Below are 25,603 nucleotides of genomic sequence, written 5' to 3'. Positions count from 1 at the left end.
CTCCTGCCCGATGGAAGAAGTTGGAAGAGTGAGTAAGCCGGGTGGGAGGGATCTTTGATTATACTGCCCGCTTTCCCCAGGCAGCGGGAGGTGTAGATGGAGTCAATGGATGGGAGGCAGGTTTGTGTGATGGACTGGGCGGTGTTCACGACTCTCTGAAGTTTCTTGTGGTCCTGGGCCGAGCAGTTGCCATACCAGGCTGTGATGCAGCCTGATAGGATGCTTTCTATGGTGCATATGTAAAAGTTGGTAAGAGTCAATGTGGACATGCCGAATTTCCTTAGTTTCCTGAGGAAGTCTAGGCGCTGTTATGCTTTCTTGGTGGTAGCGTCGACGTGGGTGGACCAGGACAGATTTTTGGAGATGTGCACCCCTAGGAATTTGAAACTGCTAACCATCTCCACCTCGGCCCCATTGATGCTGACAGGGGTGTGTACAGTACTTTGCTTCCTGAAGTCAATTACCAGCTCTTTAGTTTTGCTGGCATTGAGGGAGAGATTGATGTCGCTACACCACTCCACTAGGTTCTCTATCTCCCTCCTGTATTCGGACTCATCGTCATTCGATATCCGGCCCACTATGGTCGTATCGTCAGCAAACTTGTAGATGGAATTGGAACCAGGTTTTGCCACGCAGTCGTGTGTGTACAGGGAGTAGAGTAGGGGGCTAAGTATGCAGCCTTGCGGGGCGCCGGTGTTGAGGACTATTGTGGAGGAGGTGTTGTTGTTCATTCTTACTGATTATGGTCTGTTGGTCAGAAAATCAAGGATCCAGTTGCAGAGTGGGGAGCCAAGTCCTAGGTTTTGGAGCTTTGATATGAGCTTGGCTGGGATTATGGTGTTGAAGGCGGAGCTGTAGTCAATAAATAAGAGTCTAATGTAGGAGTCCTTGTTGTCGAGATGCTCTAGGGATGAGTGTAGGGCCAGGGAAATGGTGTCTGATGTGGACCGGTTGCAGCGGTATGCGAATTGCGGTGGATCAAGGCGTTCTGGGAGTATGGAGGTGATGCACTTCATGATCAACCTCTCGAAGCACTTCATTACGACTGAAGTCAGGGCCACTGGTCGGTAGTCATTGAGGCATGTTGCCTGGTTCTTCTTTGGTACCGGTATGATGGTGGTCTTCTTGAAGCAGGTGGGGACCTACGAGTGGAGTAGGGACATGTTTAAGATGTCCGTGAATACCTCTGCCAGCTGGTCTGCGCAGGCTCTGAGTGCACGACCAGGGATCCCGTCTGGGCCCGTCGCCTTCCAAGGGTTCACTTTCAGGAAGGCCAATCTGACTTCGGAAGCTGTGATGGTGGGTATGGGTGAATTATGGGCTGCTGGGGCACTTGCCAGCGGATTTTTGCTTACCTGCTCTAACCGAGCATAGAATGCATTGAGTTCATCGGGGAGTGGTGCGCTGCTGCCAGAGATACTGTTCGGCTTCACTTTGTAGCCCGTTATGTTGTGAATCGATGGAATTCCTTGCCTAGTGAAGCAGTTGAGGCTCCTTCATTAAATGTTTTTAAGATAAAGATAGATAGTTTTTTGAAGAATAAAGGGATTAAATGTTATGGTGTTCGGGCTGGAAAGTGGAGCTGAGTCCACAAAAGATCAGCCATGATCTCATTGAATGGCGGAGCAGGCTCGAGGGACGAGATGGCCTACTCCTGCTCCTAGTTCTTATGTTCTTATCTCCACATTAAGTCCGTAAGGGTGGTGGGGTGATCCTGGAGTCTGGCATTGAGGGCAGTATGAAGTCAAGTTATGATTATGGATTTGGGTTATCAGTTGGATAGTGCTGGTACAAGCTGAATAGGGCTGTACACTCATAGAATTACCAGTTACTGGAAACTGCTGGGTCCTATCATCTGGAATTCCTCCCCTTAACCCCTCTGCCTCTCAATCTTCTTCTCTCTCCTCAAAACCTTTCTTAGGCCAAGCTTCTCCTTCAGTGGCCCGCCATCTGTTTTTCCTTAAGTTTCTCTGAAAAGCATTGAAAATATTTTCTTTGAAGATAAGTTGCTCTTGACTTGATGGTGTAAGTCTAGTATTAATGGACTGAGAATTGGTCACATGGTGTCTGTACAGAAACATTGCCGTTGTCAGAAGCTCAGCGCCATGAACTCCAATTCATAAGACTTATCTCAATACCTTTGAATCGGAAGGGATATTTTTACTGAGAAAATAAGCACAAAGTTTATTGTGCAGGACCCTATTGAGATTCAGAGGATATAAATGAAGAAGAGGAAATAATGCTAACTGAGTATAACCAGAAAATGATTTACCGAGAATTTGCAAAGGAAAATTTTAAAATACATAGAAGTATTTTTTAAACTGTATGAAGTATGATAAAATCAACTCTTTGTGATAAGATAGATTTAAGAGGAATTTACAGATTATGACGCTTGTTACAACTTCAGGCATTGTAAACAGACCTTTGATATGGTGCGATGGGATATGGCATGTCTTCAGGAGAAATTTGCCAGATTGATAGAAAATACTTTTAACAAACCCCACAGGCTGTTGGATAGGTAACTGACAGAATGGCTTAGATCAACAGTTGAGGCTATACAACAATGTTCTATGTCTCTTGATTTATTTAATTCGGCATTGGAAGTGGCAAAGGAGAGGAGTTTCCGTCTGGTGCCCACCACTGGGATTGTCAGTGGATTTTTGGCTGATCCGTTGCGTCTCCCGCGACAGATCCCACAAAATCCGGGTCAGTTAATCTGGTACCAAAAGATGATATTGGCGGAGTCTCCCTGTACAGCAAGATTTTAGACAATCTCTGATTCATTGACGATACTGACCTTAAAACCACATCGAAAACAAATGTGCTGGTGGAATGCCAAACTTTCGATGAACATAAAGAAGAGAAAGGTAATGTAATTTGGGAGTCAACAAGAAAATAGAATCCCTACAGTGCAGAAGGAGGCCATTCAGCCCATCGAGTCTGCATCAACCCTTCGAATGAGCCCTTTGCCCATTTCTGACTGTCCACGCCGCCCCTACCTCCGTAATCCCATTACATAACCTGCACATCCCAGGATATATTAAGGGCAAATTTAGCATGATCAGTCAACCTAACCTGCACATCTTTGGACTGTGGGAGGAAACCGGAGCACCCGGAGGAAACCCAAGCAGAGACGGGGAGAACGTACAAAGTCCACACAGACAGTCATCCGAGGCCGGAATTGAACCCGGGTACCTGGCGCTGTGAGGCAGCAGTGCTAACCACTGTGCCACCATGTATATATTACAATTAGAGAGGATGCAGTTGAACAGGTGCAAAAATTTGTATACTTTGGTGGGTTGGTGTCAGAAAATGGGACTTAAGGCAGAAGGGAAAATTGGATGTGCCTGTGCTGAAGATTTATTGAGATGTTGAAGACCCAAAATGGTTCAGAAGAGTTTAGGAAAGGGTGGTTGTCCCCATATTATTACCTGGATCTGGATGTTGGAAAGATGCTGAGGCTAGGTCAGTTGTAAAGTTCAGAACTGAAGTAAATACTTCCTTTATTAGGCAAAATGATTAAGAGTTATGGAACCAAGGATTGTAAGTGGAGTGAATATACAGGTTAGCCATGATTTCTTTGAATGGCAGAGCAGGCTCAAGTGGGTGACTGGCCTACGCTAGTTGCTCTAGTTCATTGAGAGGAATATTGGGAGCAATAAGCAAGCAAAAAAAAAATCAAGAATTATATAACAAGAATATACGGCGGGATTCTCTGATCCTGAGGCTAAGTGTTGATGCCTTCAGTAACGTCGTGTGTTTATCGACGGCGTCAACACGGTCACAGGATCAGCAATTCTGGCCCCTACAGGGGGCCAGCACGGCGCTGGAGCGGTTCACACCGCTGACAACCCTGACAACCCAGGGATCTCCAATACCCTGTGAGAGTTCTCCGAGGTGCCGTTACGTCTGGTCCACGTTTGTGTAGACCAGGACTAAATGGCGCCCTGGCAAGGTCTCCCAGGCACGGCCGGTTAGTCCTGGGTGCTGGGTGAATCCGGGTCAGGGTGTGCCCGGCATGCCCCTAAGTTCTGTTCTGAAGAAGTCAAATTGGAATCGAAGCATTAATTCTATTTCTCTCTTCATAGCGGCCCGATCTGGGGAGTATTTTCCGGCACTTTCTGTTTCTATCCAAATCCTGGATCCAGACAGGCTTGCCCACTTAAATTCCGATTGGAAACAGCCCACAGTTTATTCTGCACAGCATGATACCATATGCTCTTCACACATCATTAGAAGTGGAAATTGTAAACAATCACTCCTTGCTACGGTATGTTTCACCCAGCTGGTGAAAAGCAGTTGCAGGTTTAATGATCTGCTTACTCTTTGATGTGAGGCAAGAATGAGTTTATTCAGTTAGGAGAAAGAGCAGTTCATTTTTCAGCGAATGTTCAGACTAAAGAATTTCATGAAACAATATGAGCATCAGGCGGCTGGATCTTTCAACACTGCACCTTGATATTAGTGCAACTAATGTGCTGCACTGTGCATGCCTTGTATTGACAGTAATACCTTTCACCCTCAGGCATTGTGCTCACTGGAGGTAGAGATTGGAAGCCTGCTGGGAGAATTTCACATCACAATGAAAGGTAAATTAACAGAATAAAAGTGCTGTTTTAAATATATTGCCTGAGGAATGTGGTGGTATAGTTTTCTGAGTTGGCATTATTCATTGGACAGGCGTCAGGAGTGGTATCTGCCTGGGGGGAGCTACAATCTGTCACAGATCAGGGAACACATTTACATTGGAATCGTCCACTGGCTCCCGCCAGACACTTTAGGAACTTTCAAGCGGTTATTGGATAGGCACATGGAGCACACCAGAATGACAGGGAGTGGGATAGCTTGATCCTGGTTACGGACAAAGCTCGGCACAACATCGAGGGCCGAAGGGCCTGTTCTGTGCTGTACTGTTGAAAATGAAATGAAAATCGCTTATTGTCACAAGTAGGCTTCATATGAAGTTACTGCGAAAAGCCCCTAGTCGCCACATTCCGGCGCCTGTTCGGGGAGGCTGCTACGGGAATTGAACCATGCTGCAGGCCTGCCTTGGTCTGCTTTATGTTTATGGTTGATCGGAAAACTCACCAGGGGCCAGCATGAACCTCATTTGCATCTCGTTAATGGGATGTCGACGAAGGCCCGGCCCCACCCCCAGATTCTCCGCGATGCTGAAGGAAACACATTCGGGACAATGTGGCGTGCAGATGTCAGGACTCTTTTGAACAATGCTTGGGGTTATCTCTGGAGTTCAGGATCGAGGCTGCCTGCAACCTTGGACCCTGGAACCATCACAGCAGTGGTTGGGGGGCGGGGGGCATCTCTATAGGTGGGCCTTCCAAATTCGGTATCCTGAAGGGTGTCCATCTTCCAGCCTCAGAATACTCCAGGAGACCCATGTTCATTTTCAGGCAGTTCACCTTCTTTCCACAATAGTCGGTCAGTGATGTTGAACGCCTTTTCAATAATGCACCTCGAGACGATGGCGGGCTGTACCATCCAGGTCTGGCCCGCCACAGAATAGACATGAAACATCTGGGTGCATAATTAATGAGGTTGGAGATAGAAGATTTTGGCATGCTTTTCCGCCGGCCTCCGCAGTGGGAAATACTCCACATTCTTGCCTCACCTTGACACTTAGGGCTGGATTCTGCAGCCGTGAGCACTGCAAGATGACCATGGACGGGACGCGGACCATGTAAAGGTCCATTACCTTGGGCGGGAACTTTCTGTCGCCGGGTGGTCGCGGCCGAAGAATCCTGCCCAAAATAGGGGAATTCTGCCCTATTTCAGATGTGCACCCCAGCGCGTGAGGCTCCTTGCCAATATCAGAGTGACACAAAATCATCTCCACATTGTCAACCCATATCATATGTATAGCTAGTGGTATAGAGAGAGTGAGAGCCTTCATTCATGGAAAGCGTAGTAATACTGCTATTTACCTTACAGTTAAAATATTTATTTTGAGATGTTCTTTAACAAGCTGGATCACAGCAGATTTCACTGCGAGTTTCTAAACAGGCCTGGTTTTCTGAGGTTTCTCTCCTCCCTTTCCGTACAATTCCATCGTCTCCCCCACCTCCACCCTGTAATCTCTCCCCCCGCCCCCCCCCCCCCCCCCCCCGCCCCACCCATCCTCCCCCCGAAGGCGGTGCTGTGCTGATCTTTGTGTGTGCCTTTGAATAACAGTCATTGCGTGAACTCTCAAAAATTGCTCTCACTGGGGATGCCTACTTAGAGAATTTCTTGCTGGGGTACAGGTCCATGGAGAAATTAAGAAAGACATGCATTAATGAAACATTTTTCTGAACCTCAGGTCATCTAAAAGTGTTTTACAGCCATTGAAGTACTTTTGAAGTGTAGTCGTTTTTGTAATGTAGCTGTTTTTCATGTATTAGCCGTTAGTGTCAGTGAGTCATGATTCATCACCATGCACCTACATCTTGCAGCAGGAGTCATCGGATAATAATCATTCAACAGCGTTCTGTCATTGTTGCCGATTTACTGGCCATTTAACTACCCCAGAAATGTTTATGGCACCATTTTTTTAGAATGTTGCAATAACAGGTCCGTCTTGGACAGAAATGTCTGCTTAGGAAACGCGCAGTTGGCATTTTCTTGCCGGCTTGTAAATGACTGCAAAATTTTTAGTGACATTTACAAGGAGGAAAATATAGTTCCTGAATAGGAATCACCTCGGAGTCTCAAGACTGTGGGTTCAGGCCCTATGCCAAGGTGACATTTTAGTGCCGCACTAATAGAGGTTTAAACTGTCCTCCCAAGCGGATGTGAAAGATTTTTTTTATTCATTCATGGGATATAGGCATTTATTACCTATCCCTAATTGGCTTGCTAGGCCATTTTAAGATCTGGAGTCACGTGTAAGGCCAGGCCAGATGAGGTAGGTTTCCTTCCCTGAAGGACATTAGTGAACCATTTTGGTTTTTGTGACAATAACAGTGCTGTTATGGTCATCATTAATTACACTTTTAATTCCAGATTTTTCTTGAACTCAAATTTCACAATCTGCTGTGGTGGGATTTGAATCCAGGTCCGCATAGCATTGGTCTGGATCGCTTAGACCAGTAGCAAGACCTCTACACCACCACCTCCCTGCAAAAGATTGCGTGGCATTATTCAAAGGGTAGTTCTCCTAGTGTCCTGGTTAATATTTATCCCTCAGCCCGCACCAATAAATAGATTTCTGGTCACTATCTTATTGCTGATTGTGATCATTTGCTGAGTCCAAACTGGTTGTGAGTTTTTTAACCTGAATTAGTGGCTACATTTTTAAATAGTTTTTTATTAGTTTGAAAGTACTTTGGGACATCCTTAAGTCATGGAAGTGAATATAAATGTTTTGGTTTTTTAAATTTGGAATTTTCTATTTAAATTTAAAGTATCCAATTCCTTTTTCCCAATGAAGGGGCAATTTAGCGTGGCCAATCCACCTACCCTGCACATCTTTGGGCTGTGAGGGTAAGATCCACGCAAGCACGGGGATAATGTGCAAATTCCACATGGCCAGTGACCAGGATTAAACCCGAGTCCTCAGCGCCATGAGGCAGCAGTGCTAACCACTGCGCCCTGCGCTGCCTTTACATTTGGAAATTATAATATGCAACACAATAACAAGATAGAATATTGATGGTGGATACTGCAATTACATATTATACGGCGTGAGCAATTGCTCTATAATACACTGTTCGTTAAAGTATGCAATATTCCAGAGATTTATTGGGGTGACCTTTTCCTCTTTCATTTTTTTTTCAATTAAGGGGCAGTTTCGTGTGACCCATCCATCTACCCTGAACATCTTTGGGCTGTGGGGGTGAGACCCACGCAGGCACGGGGAGGATGTGCAAACTCCACACGGACAGTGACCCGGGGCCGGGATCGAACTCACGTCCGTGGCGCCGTGAGGCAGCAGTGCTAATCACTGCGCCACCGTGCCTCTCTCTTTTCCTTTTTCACGTTGGAGAATTTGATAATCACCCAAATGGAACACGTGGAGGATTGGGCACCCAATTCCCCTCTGTGTTCCATCCCAGTGGTTACTTAATGCCAAAGTGAAAAATAGGAAAACCTGCCATTAGTTTTATGTGGTCAGCACTGGATGAAACAGTATTCAGAGAACATGATAAAGAACATCGACACATACTTTTACCTCACATCCAAGTGGACTCTGGCGCTTTTCAGTATAAAACAAATCAAACTAAAGGTTTAATCTTCCAATTTTCCACAGTCAGTGGTGAACTTCGCCTAAGTGAGAGCTTGTCTCAGATCTTAAGGTACCCCAGGGGCGGCACAGTGGCGTAGTGGGTTAGCACTACTGCCTCGTGGCACAGAGGTCGCAGGTTTGATTGCGGCTCTGGGTCACTGTCCGTGTGGAGTTTGCACATTCTCCCCGTGTTTGCGTGGGTTTCGCTCCCACAACCCAAAGATGTGCAGTGTAGGTGGATTGACCACGCTAAGATTGCCCGTTAATTGGAAAAAATGAATTGGGTACTCTAAATTTAAAAAAAAAAGATCTTAATGCACCCCCAGCTAAAATTTCTAATATGTATTTTTGGTAGGCACAAGTTCCCGCCAAAAGCACGGTCGCACAGTGGTTACCACTGTTGCTTCACAGCTCCAGGGTCCCAGGTTCGATTCCTGGCTTTCGTCATTGTCTGTGTGGAGTCTGCACGTTCTCCCCGTGTCTGCGTGGGTTTCCTCCGGGTGCTCCGGTTTCCTCCCACAGTCCAAAGATGTGCAGGTTAGGTGGGTTGGGCATCCTAAATTGCCCTTAGTATCAAAAAGGTTAGGTGGGGTTACTGGGATAGGGTGCAGGTGTGGGCATAAATATGGTACTCTTTTGAAAGGGTGGTGCAGACTCGATGGGCCGAATGGCCTCCTTCTGCACTGTAAATTCTATGATTTTATGATTCTATGAATCCAAGAAATTTCCCCTTAATTTTTATAAAATAGAATTTTTGTGCAAATTGAAAGCTTTCAATTACATCCAGCAACTGATAATGTAAGTAATTGAGTAAATTCCATTCAAACTTGAAACTCTAACTGTGATCTTGATGTAATTTTCACTTGACAGGCTTAGCCGGTTTTGCTCGTCTTTGTCCAGGAGATCAATATGAGGTAAGTGGTTTATACTTCAGCTTATTCAAGTGTGACAGGACATTGTACTGTAAGGACATATTGATCTTCGGTGAGGTGATAACAGATTGTCTGAATGCAATGAGGATTTTAAAAAAAATGTTTGACCCTTTATTTCACTTTTCTCTTTGCTGCACATCCTCTGATTTCTGTGTACCTTGTAGCTCAAGAAATCTGAGTGAGGGGGTGCTGATCACAATGGCCATTCCAGCTAATGGGGGCAACTGCAAAACAATTTAACAGAATGCGAATTAGTTATGAGTTCGAAAATGTACTTCGAGATATTCATGTGTAAAATACATGCTAACTTTCTTTTGTTCCTTCTGACAAGATCTTCATGCGGTATGGTCGTCAAAGGTGGAAATTAAAAGGCAAAATAGAAGTAAATGACCGACAAAGCTGGGATGGAGAAGAGATGATTTTCTTACCTCTGATTAATGAACTATTCTCAATTAAGGTACTTGAAGCAGACGTGTATAGATAACTGGCACAAATCAGTGCTTTGTTCAATCAGATTGCCTGTTGAGAATTGTATTCAAAGTTGGCGATCTCTGGTTGGCTGGAATTCCCGGAGGTTAGATCATTGATCATGAGAGATCCAATTGCAGTTTACGCATTAAAGAGTTAAATCTGCTGTAACTTAATGAGCAGATTTATGGCCACCTATCCAGTGGTATACACGGTGATGGGGATGAACATGTTGTTCACATCATCTAAAATCGATGAATGAAAGTTGAGACGCTCAGCAAGTCAGACAGCTGGCATGCTCCATGAGCTGGGAATGGGGTTTCCCTCACTGATACAAGGTAGACTCTTGAAGTTCATCTGGTGTTCACCTGCAACTTTCTAACATCAGTCTACTGAGTCTGCTCTGTTTTGCCAGATTTTCATGCCCTTCTGTCCTTTTTCACTAACCTGGTTCAAGAATTCACACTAGTTAGAACCATAGAATGCCTACGGTGCTGAAGGAGGCCATTCGGCCCATCGAGTTTGTACCGACCGTCTGAAAGAGCGCTCTGCTTAAGCCCACTCCCCCACCCTATCCTCGTAACCCCACCAGACCTGCACATCCCTGGACACTAGGGGCAAGTTAACATGGCCAATCCACCTAACCTGCACATCTTTGGACTGTGGGAGGAAACAGGAGCTCCCGGAGGAAACCCACGCAGACAAAGTTTAGGGCAGCACGGTAGCACAAGTGGATAGTATTGTGGCTTCACAGCGCCAGGGTCCCAGGTTCGATTCCCCGCTGGGTCACTGTCTGTGCGGAGTCTGCACGTTCTCCCCGTGTCTGCGTGGGTTTCCTCCGGGTGCTCTGGTTTCCTCCCACAGTCCAAAGACGTGCAGGTTAGGTGGATTGGCCATGATAAATTGCCCTTAGTGACCAAAAAGGTTAGGAGGGGTTATTGGATTACGGGGATAGGGTGGAAGTGAGGGCTTAAGTGGGTCGGTGCAGACTCGATGGGCCGAATGACCTCCTTCTGCACTGTATGTTCTAGGAAGAAAGTGCAGACTCCATACGGACAGTAACCCAAGGCTGGAATTGAACCCAGGTCCACGGCGCTGTGAGGTAGCAATGCTAACGACTGTGCCACCGTACCACCCATATCTCAGATATGGCACTTATTTCTCTAATTTCTCTCATTTCTACTCCTTTGGTGTTATGCCTTTATCAGTCAACCATCTCCTGTTTGTCGTCTAATTGATTTAACAGCTCATTATTTTTCCCTTCTTGTGTAGATGGCCACTTTTCCTGCACCACTGGCCTTTGCCTTGCCCTGTTCCTTCTACGTTGTTCACTGTAATATCTTAATTTATGATATGAAGCCTTCACCACAACATTAACATTTATTTTTTCACATATGTTGCCTGACTTCCTGAGCGCTTCCAGCATTTTTGTTGCTTGAGCTACATTTTCTTAGAAAGCTACTGCAGGCCAGCAATAAAACCCCACAAGAACAGAGAAATGTCAGAAGCGTTTTTGCTTCTGTGCTTTGTAAGCTGCGCGTGGAGTGTAGTTTGATGTAACTTTCTGACTGCGGTGACATTTCCTGTTTGCTTTGCTCACTCGCTCACCATCTGCTCCAAAGTTCAATAAACGCCCTGCTGCTTTTCTTCTCGTTCAAGCCAACATTTCCCCACCAGCTTCCCTTGATTTTTTTTTTAATGATCTTTTTTTTAAATTAAGGGGCAATTTTGCATGGCCAGTCCACCTACCCCGCACATCTTTTTGGGTTATAGGGGTGAGATCCACGCAGACACAGGGAGAATGTGCAAACTCCACACAGACAGGGGCCGGGATCGAATCCGGATCCTCGGTGCCGTGAGGCAGCAGTGCTAACCACTGCACCACCGTGTAGCCCTAACCTTCCTTGATTTGAAGCAATGCTGGGAATAGACAGAGAAATGGATGAATAATATCCCATTGCCTCCCTCTACCAACTGATGGAAGCAGAATCCATATTTGTTCTTATGAATATTTGACGACAGGTTTTAAAAAGGGAAAAAGATGGAAATGGGACTAAGTGAGAGTGTTTCTGGAGAGACAACATCAGCTCCTTCTGTGCTATAAAATTCTGTCATTCTGAAAGGAAAGCTCACTGCGGACATTGGGAATAGGTCCAGCAGCTAAATTATTACTTTCCACGGGGCTGTCTGGTCTTATCAGCTCACTGCAAAAATCCAGCAGTCAATTCCATAGCTGAAGTAATTGGCTTTTAAGCGCTCAGATTTATGTGGTGTCAGTGCAGAATTCCTTAATGGACATCTCTGTTTCACATCAGGTTGTTTCCAGTCAATTCAACGTGAGCTCTTTTCGGTTCCCAGTACCCAGTATCTTTTCATTGCTTATGCATTTAGTAGGCGTTCCTTTGGCTCAATTTTCCCTCCGGCTGAAAAGGCTGCAGGTTTGACTCCTCAATCGGGTCCCTTGATGCATCGAATAGTTGCGTTCTTAGTGCTGTTGTCTTTCAAAGGAATCAATAAGCTGAGGCCTGGTCCACAAGCTCAGTTGGTCATTGAGGATTTTATGGCCTTACTGTACCTGGGAAAGAGAAGAGGGTTGAACTGGTGTCCTAATCAAATTATTCTATCCACCATGACTCACCCACAGCAGATTCATGGTTAGTTCTTTCACCGATATCTGTGAGATGTTAGCATTGACAATGGTTGTTCTCTTCACCTAAATAGTACTTCAAGAGTGCACTTGCATCATAGACATAGACATCGAATATACAGTGCAGAAGGAGGCCATTCTGCCCATCGAGTCTGCACCGACCCACTTAAGCCCGCACTTCAACCCTATCCCCGTAACCCAATAACCCCTCCTAACCTTTTTGGATACTAAGGGCAATTTATCATGGCCAATCCACCTAACCTGCACGTAATTGGACTGTGGGAGGAAACCGGAGCACCCGGAGGAAACCCACGCAGACACGGGGAGAACGTGCAGACTCCGCACAGACAGTGACCCAATGGGGAATCGAACCTGGGACCCTGGCGCTGCAAAGCCACAGTGCTATCCACTTGTGCTACCGTGCTGCCAAAAACCTTGTGATAAATTGCTAAATAAAAATGAGCATTATACTGTATAGTGTTATAAGTCATCAAATATTAAAATTTCTCCGGAAAACTTTCATGCAGTTGTTAAATACTTAAACTGGTGATGTTGCCCACTGATGTAGCAACCTAAGATGCCAATGAGTGCAACATGCTAGTTTGATCTCCCTTCACCAAGAGGTTTGCAATGTAAACTGTCCAAAACCAACAAATGATTGATCAGGGTTGATGTTACCCAGCAAGTGAAAGGGTAAATTTAGATTAAGTGTTCTTTTTGAGTTGCTACTACAGGCGTCTATAGGCTGGCTGAGGAACTTAGGCATAGCTGTGTCCTGGGACCACATACCCACCCTGCTGCTTGGCTGCAGTCACCAGCCCCAGGAATGGCCCTACATGCTGGAAATAGAGCAGAAAGTGTTGACTGCATAACAGAAAAAATACACTACAGAGAATACAGACTATCACAGTACCAGCTAAGATGATATCATTATTAGCCAATATTTTGATAAAAGTGTACTGTTCTATGTTCTATAACTGTAAATTATGCGCTGACGTCATTTCTCTCCGTGTGTAACTTTCAGGTGTCAGAGTTGAAGGGACTGGCTACTCATGTCCTGGTTGGCAGTGTCACGTGTGAAACTAAGGACTTGTTCACAGCCAGACCTCAAATGGTTGCCGTTGACATCAATGACCTTGCAACTGTCAAACTAAACCTTGAGGTCATCTGGTAGTAAGTATTACAGTTATTGACTGTTGCAATGCTCTTCCCGTCCCATTGGTGGCAGCAGCGTTGCTGGGCCACTGACTACATTGCCTCGATTCAGTGACTGCTGTTATTTCTTATCAGTGTAAATAAATATTTGAAAGTCATTTTTAAATTAGATTACTAGATACAATTAAGGGGCGGCACGGTAGCACAGTGGTTAGCACTGCTGCCTCTCAGCACCAGGAGCCCGGGTTCAATTCCAGCCTTGGGTGACTGTCTGAGCGGAGTTTGCGCGTTCTTCCTGTGTCTGCGTGGGTTTCCTCCGGGTGCTCCAGTTTCCTCCCACAATCCAAAGATGTGCAGGTTAGGTGGATTGGTTGTGCTAAATTGTCCCTTTGTGTCCAAAGGTTAGGTGGGGTTGCGCGGAGAGGGCGGGGGAGTGGGCTTAGGTTTGGGTGCTTTTTGGAGGGCCCCGATGGGCCGAATGGCCTCCTTCTGCACTGTTGGGATTCTATGATTCGATGACATCATGAGACAATACCAACAAGATAGGGGGCGGGATTCTCCGCCGGCGGGATTCTCCGTTTTGCCGGCACCCAGGGTTTCCTGACGGCGTGGGGCTGCGCCACAATGGGAAACCCCATTGACCGGCCGGCATTACGGAGAATCCCGCCGGCGGGTCAAGGCTGAAAAGTGGCGCAACAGGGCGGATAATCCAGCCCTGGATATTAATGTTGAATGGTAATAAAACAGGTGAGAAGTTTGAAATGTTAATTATTATTTTCATATTTTACCTATAGTCCATTTGACAAAGAAGACCTGACTCCATCAACAGGCAATCTAAACAAAGCTTCCTGTGTGCAAAGGAGATGTTCCATATACAGCCAAAGCACACCAGAAACACCCACCTTTGAAGATTTCTCCTTCTTTGTAAGTAATGTGCTCTATTATGAAGCCTGGACAAGGTTAGATAAAATAGATATTACTGATTTCCCATTATTGCGATACTACAATTGTCCACAATAAAGATGAGGTAGCCAAGTGGATTAGGACACCGTCTTTTCAGGACCCAAGTTAAAACCAGTGCAGACTGATGGCTTAAGTTTCCACTGATTGTAAGGGTTCAATTTGACATCTAGGTCCCAACTCAGTTTATAGAATAACACTGGGCAAACTTGGCTTTACTTGTCTCAATAGAAAGACATGACTGGTGTTGAGTGTAGAACTGATTGAGAAGAGGAAGGTTTCCAGTGGATCTGAACAGTTATCTATGAGGCAGGCAACTTAAAGGTCACTGGAAACAGGAAGTTTTCTGCTTTCTAACATTCTGCTTTCTAACATTGACACACCTCCTCATGATAGATGCAGTATATATTGCTGCATTATCTGATTAAACTTGACATCCAAAGTAGATTTTCTGTGTGCTAATGATAAAGGATTGAATATTGTATGGTTAAACGTAGAAACATAGAAAATAGAAGCAGGAGGAAGCCATTCGACCCTTCGAGCCTGCTTCGCCATTCATTATGATCACGGTTGATCATCAAGTTCAATACCCTGATCCCGCCTTCCCCCATAATCCCTTGATACCTTTAGCCCCAAGAGTTATATCTAATTCCTTCTTGAAATTGCACAACGTTTTGGCCCCAACTACTTTCTATGGTAGTCAATTCCACAGATTCACCACTCTCTGGGTGAAGAACTTTCTCCTCACCTCAGTCCTAAAAGGTTTTACCCTTACCCTCAAACTTTGACCCCTAGTTCTGGATTCCCCCACCATCTGTATCTCCCCTGTCTAATCCTGTTAGAATTTAAAATAAAATAAAAAATTTGGAGAACCCAATTCTTTTTTTCAATTAAGGGACAATTTAGCGTGGCCAATCTACCTACCCTGCACGTCTTTGGGTTTTGGGGGTGAGACCCACGCAGACACAGGAAAATGTGCAAACTCCACATGGACAGTGACCCAGAGCCGGGATCGAACCCAGGTCCTCAGCGCCGAGAGGCAGCAGTGCTAGCCAGTGTGACACCGTGCCCCCATTGAATTTTGTAAGTTTCTATGAGATCCGCTCTCACGTTTCTAAACTCCAATGAATATAATCCTAACCAACTTAGTCTCCCCTCATATGACAGTCCCACCATCCCAGGAATCAGCCTGGTAAACCTTCACTGCACGCCCACAATAGCAAGAACATCCTTCTTCAGATAAGGACACTAAAACTACACAGAATACTACAAAACTGCACACATGTGACTTTGGCACCCATATTACCAATGTGAGTTCCCACTATGTCAGGAAATTTGTGAAATTTGCTTCTGCATTTCCAAAACTAATGCTTCTGAATTTGATGCTCAAAAAAAAATCAAAGAGTAATGTTAAAATGGTCACATCTGGAACGAGATTGGCTATATTTCAGAAGAAACCAGTCAAGTTATGTATGTTAGTTACAAATAGAGTCAGTATAATAAAAATAGAAGATGGAGAAACAACGGAAAAAATGGGAAGGCAGGCCAAACAGAATTGTTTAATTTTTAAATTAACCTTTTTCTGTGTATTTTTGTATGATAAATATGACAACATCTCAGTGGGTTATCCCTGCTGCCTCACGTCGCTGAGGTCCCAGGTTCGATTCCGGCTCTGGGTCACTGTCTGTGTGGAGTTTGCACATTCTCCCGGTGTTTGCGTGGGTTTTGCCCCCACAACCCAAAGATGTGCAGGCTAGGTGGATTGGTCACGCTAAATTGCCCCTTAATTGGAAAAAATTAATTGGGTACTCTAAATATTTTTTTTAAATGACAACATCTAATGTCTGAACAATGAATATTACAACATTATGATTTCTATCAGCTTCATTGTGTATAAGCTGAAGGCTTCTTGAAAATGGCTGGACCAAGGAGCTTTGAACTGCCTGAGACTGCAGGCATCCTGAATATTATAGTTCAGAAACTGCCTGAGTATTTCTATTTAACTTGGGGTAATCCTAGCAGGGTAGCATCTGGGTGAAATCGAAATCTGCTGATTGCCCACTCCTTTACAGCAATCCAGCAAATTGCCCTTGGGGTGGGCTGGGCAGCGAGATCCTTGTAAGGGGTAATCTTTAGCTTTTTACAGGAATTCTACCAGATGCACCTAGCTAGACGCTGCAGAACCTAGGTGTGCTATTGGCAGGTACATGTTCCCTGCGGGGCTTCAGTGGGGTGCAATGTTGAAAGGCAATTGGTAATCTATCCAGAAGGATGGATTGTCATAACCTCACAAGCCAGATATCGAGAAGGTAAAGGAAAAAACCCTGACATTGCATACCTAATACATAGCAGTTTTAAGACCTGAGTGGCCTCTTAATCTTTCAAGGAGCATACTGCTACTTCAAGAATCTGTTGCATCCAACTGGTCTTTGTTATTATAGCCCATGTGGTGTTATGGTAATGGGCAGCTGCCTTCATTATTAAATGTTTAAGTCATTGGGGTTTGATGTGGTGTCACTGACAGCCAGAAATTTGGTGGTGAATTGGTAACATAGGATATTGGGCTTATACATCTATGAGAATCCTGAGAGAAGACATGGCAGAATAGAGATTCTTCTTGGGTAGAATCAAAAGTAAAACGGGCAGTATCAATTTGGCCGCCTGTTATGCTCTCGTTAAATATTCAATAGAACTGAATATCAGGTGGGGTGTATAGCAGGTAGTCTATATAGTATCACGCATTCAGCAGATGAAGCTTGTGGAGGCAATGAGGTTCCCATGTGCTGGCTGGAGGACCAACAAGAGATCCGTGTTGCCTCCTTTGGGGAAAGCCTGCTGAATCACAGGCCAATCTGGCAGTTGAGAATCCCCGGAATCAGGTCTCCAGGGATTGAGGTCCTGCCTACTGAGAGTTTCTGGCGAACCAGCGCCCAGAAGCTCCCTCAACATTACCGTGGAAGAGGAGGTGGCAGCTCCTTGAACGACAGCCACAGAGGCCCAGGATCCTGGAGCAACCCCAACCACAGGTAATTCATGGGTCAGGGATCAGCAGCAAGGGCAGGGAGTTGGCTATCAGTGGTTGAGTGATGAGACCTTTAAGTGATCATTAATTGCCCACTTAAGTGCCGTGATCAGGTTGGACGTGGGAAGGCACTGGGGTGCTCTTGCCCAATTAAATGCCCTCCTCGCCCCCATCCCCCCACCCCACCCCAGAGAGTGCAGAGGATTCCAGCCAGCACTATCACCCAAGACAACGTTTAAAAAATTTGGTGAGATTCTAGAGGACAGTTGCTCATGACCAGACCCAAATCCAACTTTAACCGTGTTATAGTTCACACGAGCGATTCGGACTCATTTGTGGCCTAATCCTCACCCCGCTGGATGAAAAGAGTGCAAGTCGTAGAACTGAGCATTTTCCTTTGTTTTCTAATTCTTCATTTTTGACAGCAAGAGGTTTTGATTGAAGCCAATTGGATAGAATGCTGCCTGTCCCTCCCATTAATTGAGTGTGGAGCAGATCCTAGCAGTTTTGTGGCAAAGGTTTCTGAGGCCTCTTTTGAGATGGTTTAGTGCAAACCTGAATTGCTGGCTGCATAAAATGTGCCGGTTTATAGATTTCAGAGGAGAAAACAAGCCTAGATTTGGGATGTTTTCAGAGTGGGTATCCCAAATTATGGATATAATGATTTAGTGAGTTTTTTAAACCTATTTAAGATTAAAGAAAGTAGGAGGTTAAATTTAAACATCATCAGTAAAGTGCTTTGGGATGTCACAAAACACTTTACAGCCAATGGAATACTTTTGAAAAGCGCTGTTGTAGTATTATGGGGCTGGATTCTCCGCACGCTACGCCACTTTTCTGCCCCAACCCGCCGGCAGGATTCTCCATTACGCCGGCCGGTCAATGGGGTTTCCCATTGTGGGGCAGCCCCACGGCATCGGGAACCCCCTGGGCGCCGGCAAAACGGAGAATCCCGCCGGCGGAGAATCCCATCCATTGCCTTTGTGCCAATATATTTCATTAAATTATATCTCAAAGTTTTAAAGAAATGATGTGTACTCCTTTAATCGTTGCCTTCTACCATGTCCTTCCCACAATGGCATACCTCCAGTAAAGATATAGTCTTTGTTTAAAACATTCGGTTTCTTCCATGAAGATTTTATCACATTAACCCTTTGAATTTTGATGTACCAAGAAATGCCTGCAGCCATCACCAGACAGACTACGGCTGTCATTCATAGATGCTCTTCGGGACACGTTCTTTGACAAACTGCGACGGAGTCGCTCATTCAGTGACCTGCCATCTCTCAGGCTGCGGCCTAGGGAAAGGCTGGAGCTCTATGTGAGTCCCCTTTGTGGGAGTGATCTGTTTCTGTGATTGGGATTTTGCCAGTCGCATGTGTGTGTGTTCCTGTTACAGCAGTTGTTGATCTTACAGATCTGTGTGCATCATTCCCTTCCCTTGTGTTGGTGTGAAGAAGCATAATGTCTTCTGGATAACCAGATTCCTTTATGAATAAACCAGTGGAGAGTAACTGGAGCTGATAGGAAGCCAAATAGTTTTCAGATACAAATTTTAGATAAACCTTATTTGCCAATCGTCACAATGGATTGGGATATATCTGGCTTTTGGATTCCAAGTAAGAACCATTGAATCCCTATAGTGCTTCTGCAAGCCATTGGCTTCTGGAAGCCATTTGGCCCATCGAGTCTGCCCCTACCCTCTGAAGGAGCCATGGCCCATTTACTTGCCCTATCCCCACAACCCTGTAAAACCACCTAACCTACACAAGAGGCAATTTAGCATGGTCAAGCCACCTTACATGCACACCTTTGGACTGTGGGAGGAAACCAGTGCACCTAGAGGAAACCCACGCAGACACAGGGACAATGTGCAAACTCCGCACAGATGAAATGAAATGAATTAAAAATCGCTTATTGTCACAAGTAGGTTTCAAATGAAGTTACTGTGAAAAGTCCCTAGTCGCCACATTCCGGCGCCTGTTCGGGGAGGCTGATACGGGAATTGAACCGTGCTGCTGGCCTGCCTTGGTCTGCTTTCAAAGCCAGCGATCCAAGCAGTGTTAACCACTGTGCCACCATGCCACCCCGAAGCTTTAATTAATCCCGAACTGTTTTCTCCCATTTGGTGCTTCTCAGTTTTCCCACCTAATATCACCTGAACCCACCTACATTTCACATCATTAACATGGGTCTGATATGACCGAGTACAGACCCAAACCCTGGTAGACACTTGCACCCAGAATTCAGGAATGGAAATCCAGCTGCAGGAACTGGTCTGAGGCTTTGGAGCATATAAGCAGCTGAAAGACCTTCACTCTCTCTAAAGTTACTAAGCTGCCATTTAGATTTTTTGCCATCTATGTGCCCACCTTAGGCCCTCCAGTCTGATGGGGGTTAGGGACAAGAGCTATTCCCTGCTTCCTAAGAACACCCTTTCTAATAGCCAGATGGGCCTGCAAGAAATTGAGATGGGTTGGGCGTGTTAAAGCTCATCCCACCGAATGTACATAAATAAACAACCGAGATTTGCTCTGGAAACAGGCTCTACATCCTTCTTGGAGGATCCTCAGGAAATCCCAGTCTCATAAAAAGGATGGAGATCTAGAATTACGAGCCCTTTATCCCCTGCTTTACAACAACAAACTGGGCACTCCACAGGTGCAATGCAAAATCTGATGTATAATTTGCTGCTTTCCAATTTTGGCTGAAATTCGCTTTACTTGATATCCTGTTTTGAAAAATAGATCTCCCCATTGCCTGGACATTGAGACTGAGGGACGAACTTTATCCCTAATCCCCATCTATCTGCCCAGTCTTGCGAGACCCCTCCCTTGTTGTAACAACGACCCAGCTAAGCTCCTTACACCCCACCTGTCCACATTTGTGTTACCAAGTTTCAGGAACGGCCTGCAATTTAACTAGGACCTCTTACTACTGCTAGGAGGCTACCCCAGCATTGATTTATAATGTATGTCAGCTTCAGGTATATTCCTTGAGGGATTGGTGTGCACTTTTACGTGGTTTGATTTGAGAAGTATAAAAGAAGTTTGTTTATGTCGTTATTTATGCTGCATAATGTACTCATAAATAATGATGGAATGCATACTTCTAAGTTTAATACTTTTAGGAAATGGAACAATACTCCTTTTCCAGTGTCTGTGGCATCAGGCAACTGCCGTTGCAATATTGGATTCCATTCCGGAGACCGTGCATGATAACATCGCGTGTGCATTGTTTGACCTGAACTACCTTGTACTGTTCAAACACCAACACCACCAGCAACAGCAGGCAGCCACTCATTGTTTTTGGAACACTGCAGGGTTAAACTTGAGGGGCTCCTGGCGAGAAGTTCCAATCTTTGAGATGATAGTTCCACCGACAAGAGGAAGAATGTGATTTATTTTTTACATTTATCAAACTGTCCTTCATTTCCGAAGGACGAAAATGCTGCAGGTGGGGACATTTCTGAACAAAATGTAATGAATTAGACATTAAAATATGATAAACCATAGCTCTAGCTTAATTCTTTCAATTTGTTCCAAAGACAGATTACAAATTTAATTCTTAATTGAGTTATTATTTGTCTGTATATTAACTGCTTAGTAAAACTCGACAGAATTGTTTTGAACATCACGTATGAAAGCTGATTGTGGGATGGTGTTGGTGTTTTCCAGTACTGGATTGCTAGTAATGTCATAAAAAACATTTTGGCATCATTGTATATTTGTACAGTTTCTAGACTCATTGCATGCTGAATTTTGCAATGTCTGCTGTTAATTGCACCTTGCTTCTTGGTTCCATCCTCGTCCTAAATTGGAAAGTAAGTACTGACAGTGCTTACCTGTAAGAACAGCTCAATACTGTAACATATTGAAATGGACCTCAGTCTTTTTAGCATTTGTTGTATTATTTTCTCGAAGCCCATTTAAAGTCTGATATTTATCACCTTGGGCAATAGTATAAAACGGGTAATGTCAACTCAATCCCTTGTACTCTTCCGGTTGACTTAAGCAGGGGCCATCTGAAGCAGGGAGTGTTTATTAGGAAGATTATTGTCTTTGCTTTGATCCTAATGTTTATTTTGCAGAATAGAGTCGTTATGTTATCAAAGGTAACGGTGACAGAAAGGACAACTCACCATGACTTGATGCCATAATTACTTTGCAGTAAAGGTTTAAAACAGTTGTATCAAATAATAGCTTTTCTCAGAGGGTCTAACAGTCTGGAGGTTATTATTAAAAACAAAGCAGACTTGAATCCCTACTATGCCAAACCCTTTACGGTATGTAACTCCCCACTGCTACCACCATCAATTGGGGTCAGATCTTGCCAGCTGCCATTTCCCTGTGACATTGACCCTTTTAACTGCAGAGCTACGTGCAACTTCTTTATATCTTTTGGTCCATTTTGATCAATTGTTTACCAAAGCTGCAGCGATGTTTGTAAAGGTGGTCCTTTTCTGTAAACTGCTTCAGTCCGCATATTTTTAAAGCAGACCTTTTGTATTCCAGTCTTCAGAGCTTGAGGCTGACATCTTGGACAATGAGAACTTAACCAGTGAGAAGTCCCTATCGCTTAGCCATGGTTACCTTGCAAATGGTACATGTACTACCCAGCTCAGTTTGACACCCACTAGCCGAGTCTATTCCAATCCGGAAATCACTGTGAGTCCACCGGATACTCAAGATGAAGACTCTGAATCTCAGATTTCAGTGACTGAGGGGGATGGTGACTCAACACCAGCAAACGTAACAGAGAGAACTGGTGGTCCAAATTCTCTTGAATCTGACCAAGGAGAAGAGGTATCAGACATCGACCTGTCGTCGATGCAAATGGAATGCCACCAACAGGGATCAAGCCAAGAAAATGATACATTTTCAGAGTCCGATGACACAGTGGGCATCCTCCAAGATTCAAATGAGATGTCTGACCTAAAGCCTGTGGAATTGGATGCGTACGAAGGCAATCTAACCAAGCAACTGGTGAAGAGATTGACCTCACCAGAACGGCTGCTGGCCCCTGACGGACAGGAATTTGATGCCTTTATATCCAATGATTATGAAGGAACCAGGTCGATCTCAGAGATGAGCCTGGAGGAAGCTCTGCAGGGTCTTTTTCTATCATTGGAGCCACACAAAGAGCAATATAAAGAACTTCAAGATTTGGACCAAGAAGTTATGCGACTTGAGGATCTGTTAAAGGTCAGTATTTTCAACTGCATCTGATTAATAATATGTTTTATAAAATTGTTTGAGGAGAACAGTATTGTGGTAAACAAAAACTCCCTGAGAGGCAAGACTCCCTACGTGGAATCTCAGTTCATACGAGGATTGATCAGAGAAACAATTATCTCTGCATCCAAACGGCTTCTGGGGTTCGTGGGCCTTCGATCAGCCCCCTCATTCCTACAGTGAGAATAGTGAGTGCAGGGGCCAGTTCCATGGAGATTTGCTGAGTCTGCTCTTATAGACTTCAGGCTTGTTTTCCTTTGCATATAGATGGTTAATGGGTAATGTAATAATTTCCCAACTTGAGCTTTTCATCTCAATGGTGAAAATCAGGCCCTTGATATCAAAGCACAGAAATCTCTGAGACGCTGGTACCAAATATTTTAAATGGCCAGTGAAATATTGGCCATGATCTCAATGGGTAGAAGTTATAGGTAGGCTCCATTTGGAGCACTCCATTCTATTTTGGGCATTAAACCTCAGGATGGGTATACTGGCCCTGAAGTGTTTGCAAAACAGTTTCACCAGAATTACACTGTGGCTAAAAGGATTTAAATAAAGGGGCATGATTTAACCGCCTCATCACGCCTGATTTGGCGTCGGGATGAGGCCATTGAACCTCGCGAGAGGCCAATCGTGAGATTTGCGATGCTCAAAACGCCTCGAAATTTAACAGAGTCTTGCGAGACATCGCGATCTGGATCTCACCCGCACTGAGCATAATCCAGATCTGCATATTTTAATGATCCATTAGGCTCCTTTAAATATACATTCACGGGATTTTCTCGGTGCCCGGGATTTAATGGCTGCACCGGAGAGACCTCGCCATTTAGTACTGGTTTCCACAAACATGGACCAGTCTTTTTGGCACCTGGGGAGTCTCCCAGGCCAGTAGAGACCCCCTGGGTGGTCAGAGACAGGGCAGGATGCCACCCTGGCACTCCCTCTGGCAGTCAGGCATCTTGGCCTTGTCAGGCTGGCTGGGGCACTGAGTGGTGGCAGTGCCAGGGTGCCTGTATGCCAGGCTGCCTTCCCAGATGGAGGAGGGTGAGGGGGTTGTAATGTTCTTGTTGGATGGCCTGATTTATTATAAGAACACTTGTAGTTAAAGTTATAAACAATTTATTAACGTTAACTGGGAGTAAAGTATATCCAAGACAGATAAACAACAGCAAAATCATGCACACGTAAACTCTCCCTTTGACACCCTCCAGCCTGTGTCTGGTCAGCTGACTTTACATTCACTTCTATACTAATGAGACTCCTAGTGGTCAGTCAGTGAATTACAACATAACTATGCTATTGCTACAGGGATGTTCCCGGGGCCTTCCCAAGATTGCGGTGAAGATGGGGAGGTCAAAAACTTGGGGCGGAGGGGGGCAGGATTTGAAAAGGGTGTGGAGGTGGGGGAAGATTGGGGCAGCCAGACAAAATGCCCCCCGATCTGCGAGGAATCTTTCTTGCTGGGCTTGCCAGCAGGAAATCCCTCTAAGTGCAGCGGCGGTGGAGAGAAACTCCCCGAGGCCAAAAGAATGGCAAAGTGCCATTAAAAGCAGGTGTTTCTTGGCGCTGCACAGTACTAAACGTGCCCAAAACCAGACATAGATTTTTTTTCCAGTTATAGACTTCAGGCTTGTTTCCCTTTGCATATAGATGGTTAATGGGTAATGTAATAATGGTATTCAAGATATTTAAAGGCATTCGTAACGTAGAGAGAGAGAAAGTAATTCCTCTTGGAGGCGTCAAACATCTAGGGCATAGTAAACGTAATATTAGAGCTACGTCACTTTGGCGTGATGTCAGGAAACATTTCCCGAGAAACTATTTGTGAAATGCAGTCACTGTTGGTACATGGGTAGATGGGTAGAGTAACTAAATCAGGGCACAAACAGTAGGTTTTCTGAGGTCCCGCTCCCAATACAGAATTGTGTTTCATGGGGGCACTGATCAGGAAATTGGTGACCGCACCTAATTTACATCAATCCTGATCTTCCAGCATTGATTTTATTGAATGGAAAAAATCAGTATTAATGCAAATTGGACCCATTGACCTCACAGCCAATTCTCCAATTAGCAGTCACAATTCTCCAATTTAAGCCCAGGGTGGGCCTTGCCCATTGAAGGGGGTTGGGGGGGATGGTGATGAGGGGTGTTCCAGGGGCCTCAACAAGGTTGGGGGGGAGGGTGAAGGGGTGGGGTAGGGGGAGATCGGGGCTACCATTCAAAATGGCGCCTTGATCTGCGAGGAGCCGAGCTTGCCAGAGGGAAATCGACTAAAGTGGCGCCTCGGAGGAGAGAAACTCCCGGAGGGCAAAAATAAATAGCGGGATGTATCTCAGCGCTGCAGCCGTCGAGAAAAACCCCGTCAAACGCGGCCAAAAGTGGACTTTAACTTTTGTCCATTGAATCGCGCCCTGTATGTTTTCAAGAAGAAATTAGGGGCGGGATTCTCTGATCCTGAGGCTAAGTGTTGACACCGTCGTAAACGCCGTCGCGTTTTACGACGGTGTCAACAGGCCCCCAGGATCAGCGATCCTGTGTCCTACAGGGGGCCAGCACGGCACTGGAGCGACTCACACAGCTCCAGCTGCCGATACCGGTGTCAAACGGGCACCGCGGGTCTGCGCATGCACGGTACGACTGGCGCAAACTCGCGAATGTGCACTAGTTGCCTTCTCCACGCCGGCCCCGACGCAACATGGCAGAGACCTACAGGGGCTGCCATGGAGAAGCACCGACAGTGCTTCTCTACGACGGCACTGGAGAGATTCAGGATTCAGAGTTCAGTTACCTGGACAGTTGCTCTCACATACCCATGTCAATCCCCTGTGCCACCCTTGGCTGGAATGCAACAAATCCAATTGTTTAACCTTTTCTGGGGGATTATGGTAATTTGCTGCCCTTGTTAATTATTTCTTGCCTCAATTTTCATTACTTGGGTTATGTTAAAGAAAATATGTTAACTTC

General features: G+C 45.2%; 1 protein-coding gene across 7 annotated transcripts in view; it reads left to right on the top strand.

Annotated features, from left to right (window-relative positions):
* ripor2 (RHO family interacting cell polarization regulator 2) overlaps window positions 1–25,603 on the top strand; it is a 399,549-nt gene that overhangs the window by 332,428 nt on the left and 41,518 nt on the right. For 6 of the 7 annotated variants that reach the window (XM_072509637.1, XM_072509638.1, XM_072509642.1 and 3 more), the window contains exons 8-14: window positions 4,526–4,589; window positions 9,092–9,135; window positions 9,485–9,610; window positions 13,293–13,441; window positions 14,218–14,347; window positions 18,580–18,726; window positions 21,920–22,609. In XM_072509637.1, coding sequence (XP_072365738.1) covers window positions 4,526–4,589; window positions 9,092–9,135; window positions 9,485–9,610; window positions 13,293–13,441; window positions 14,218–14,347; window positions 18,580–18,726; window positions 21,920–22,609 — 1,350 coding nt within the window. The remainder of the gene's footprint in view (window positions 1–4,525; window positions 4,590–9,091; window positions 9,136–9,484; window positions 9,611–13,292; window positions 13,442–14,217; window positions 14,348–18,579; window positions 18,727–21,919; window positions 22,610–25,603) is intronic. The other variant, XM_072509644.1, reaches the window with a different exon arrangement.

The sequence above is a fragment of the Scyliorhinus torazame genome, chromosome 6 (assembly GCF_047496885.1).
Source record: "Scyliorhinus torazame isolate Kashiwa2021f chromosome 6, sScyTor2.1, whole genome shotgun sequence".
NCBI lineage: Eukaryota > Metazoa > Chordata > Chondrichthyes > Carcharhiniformes > Scyliorhinidae > Scyliorhinus > Scyliorhinus torazame.
This window is presented reverse-complemented; position numbering and strand designations above follow the sequence as displayed.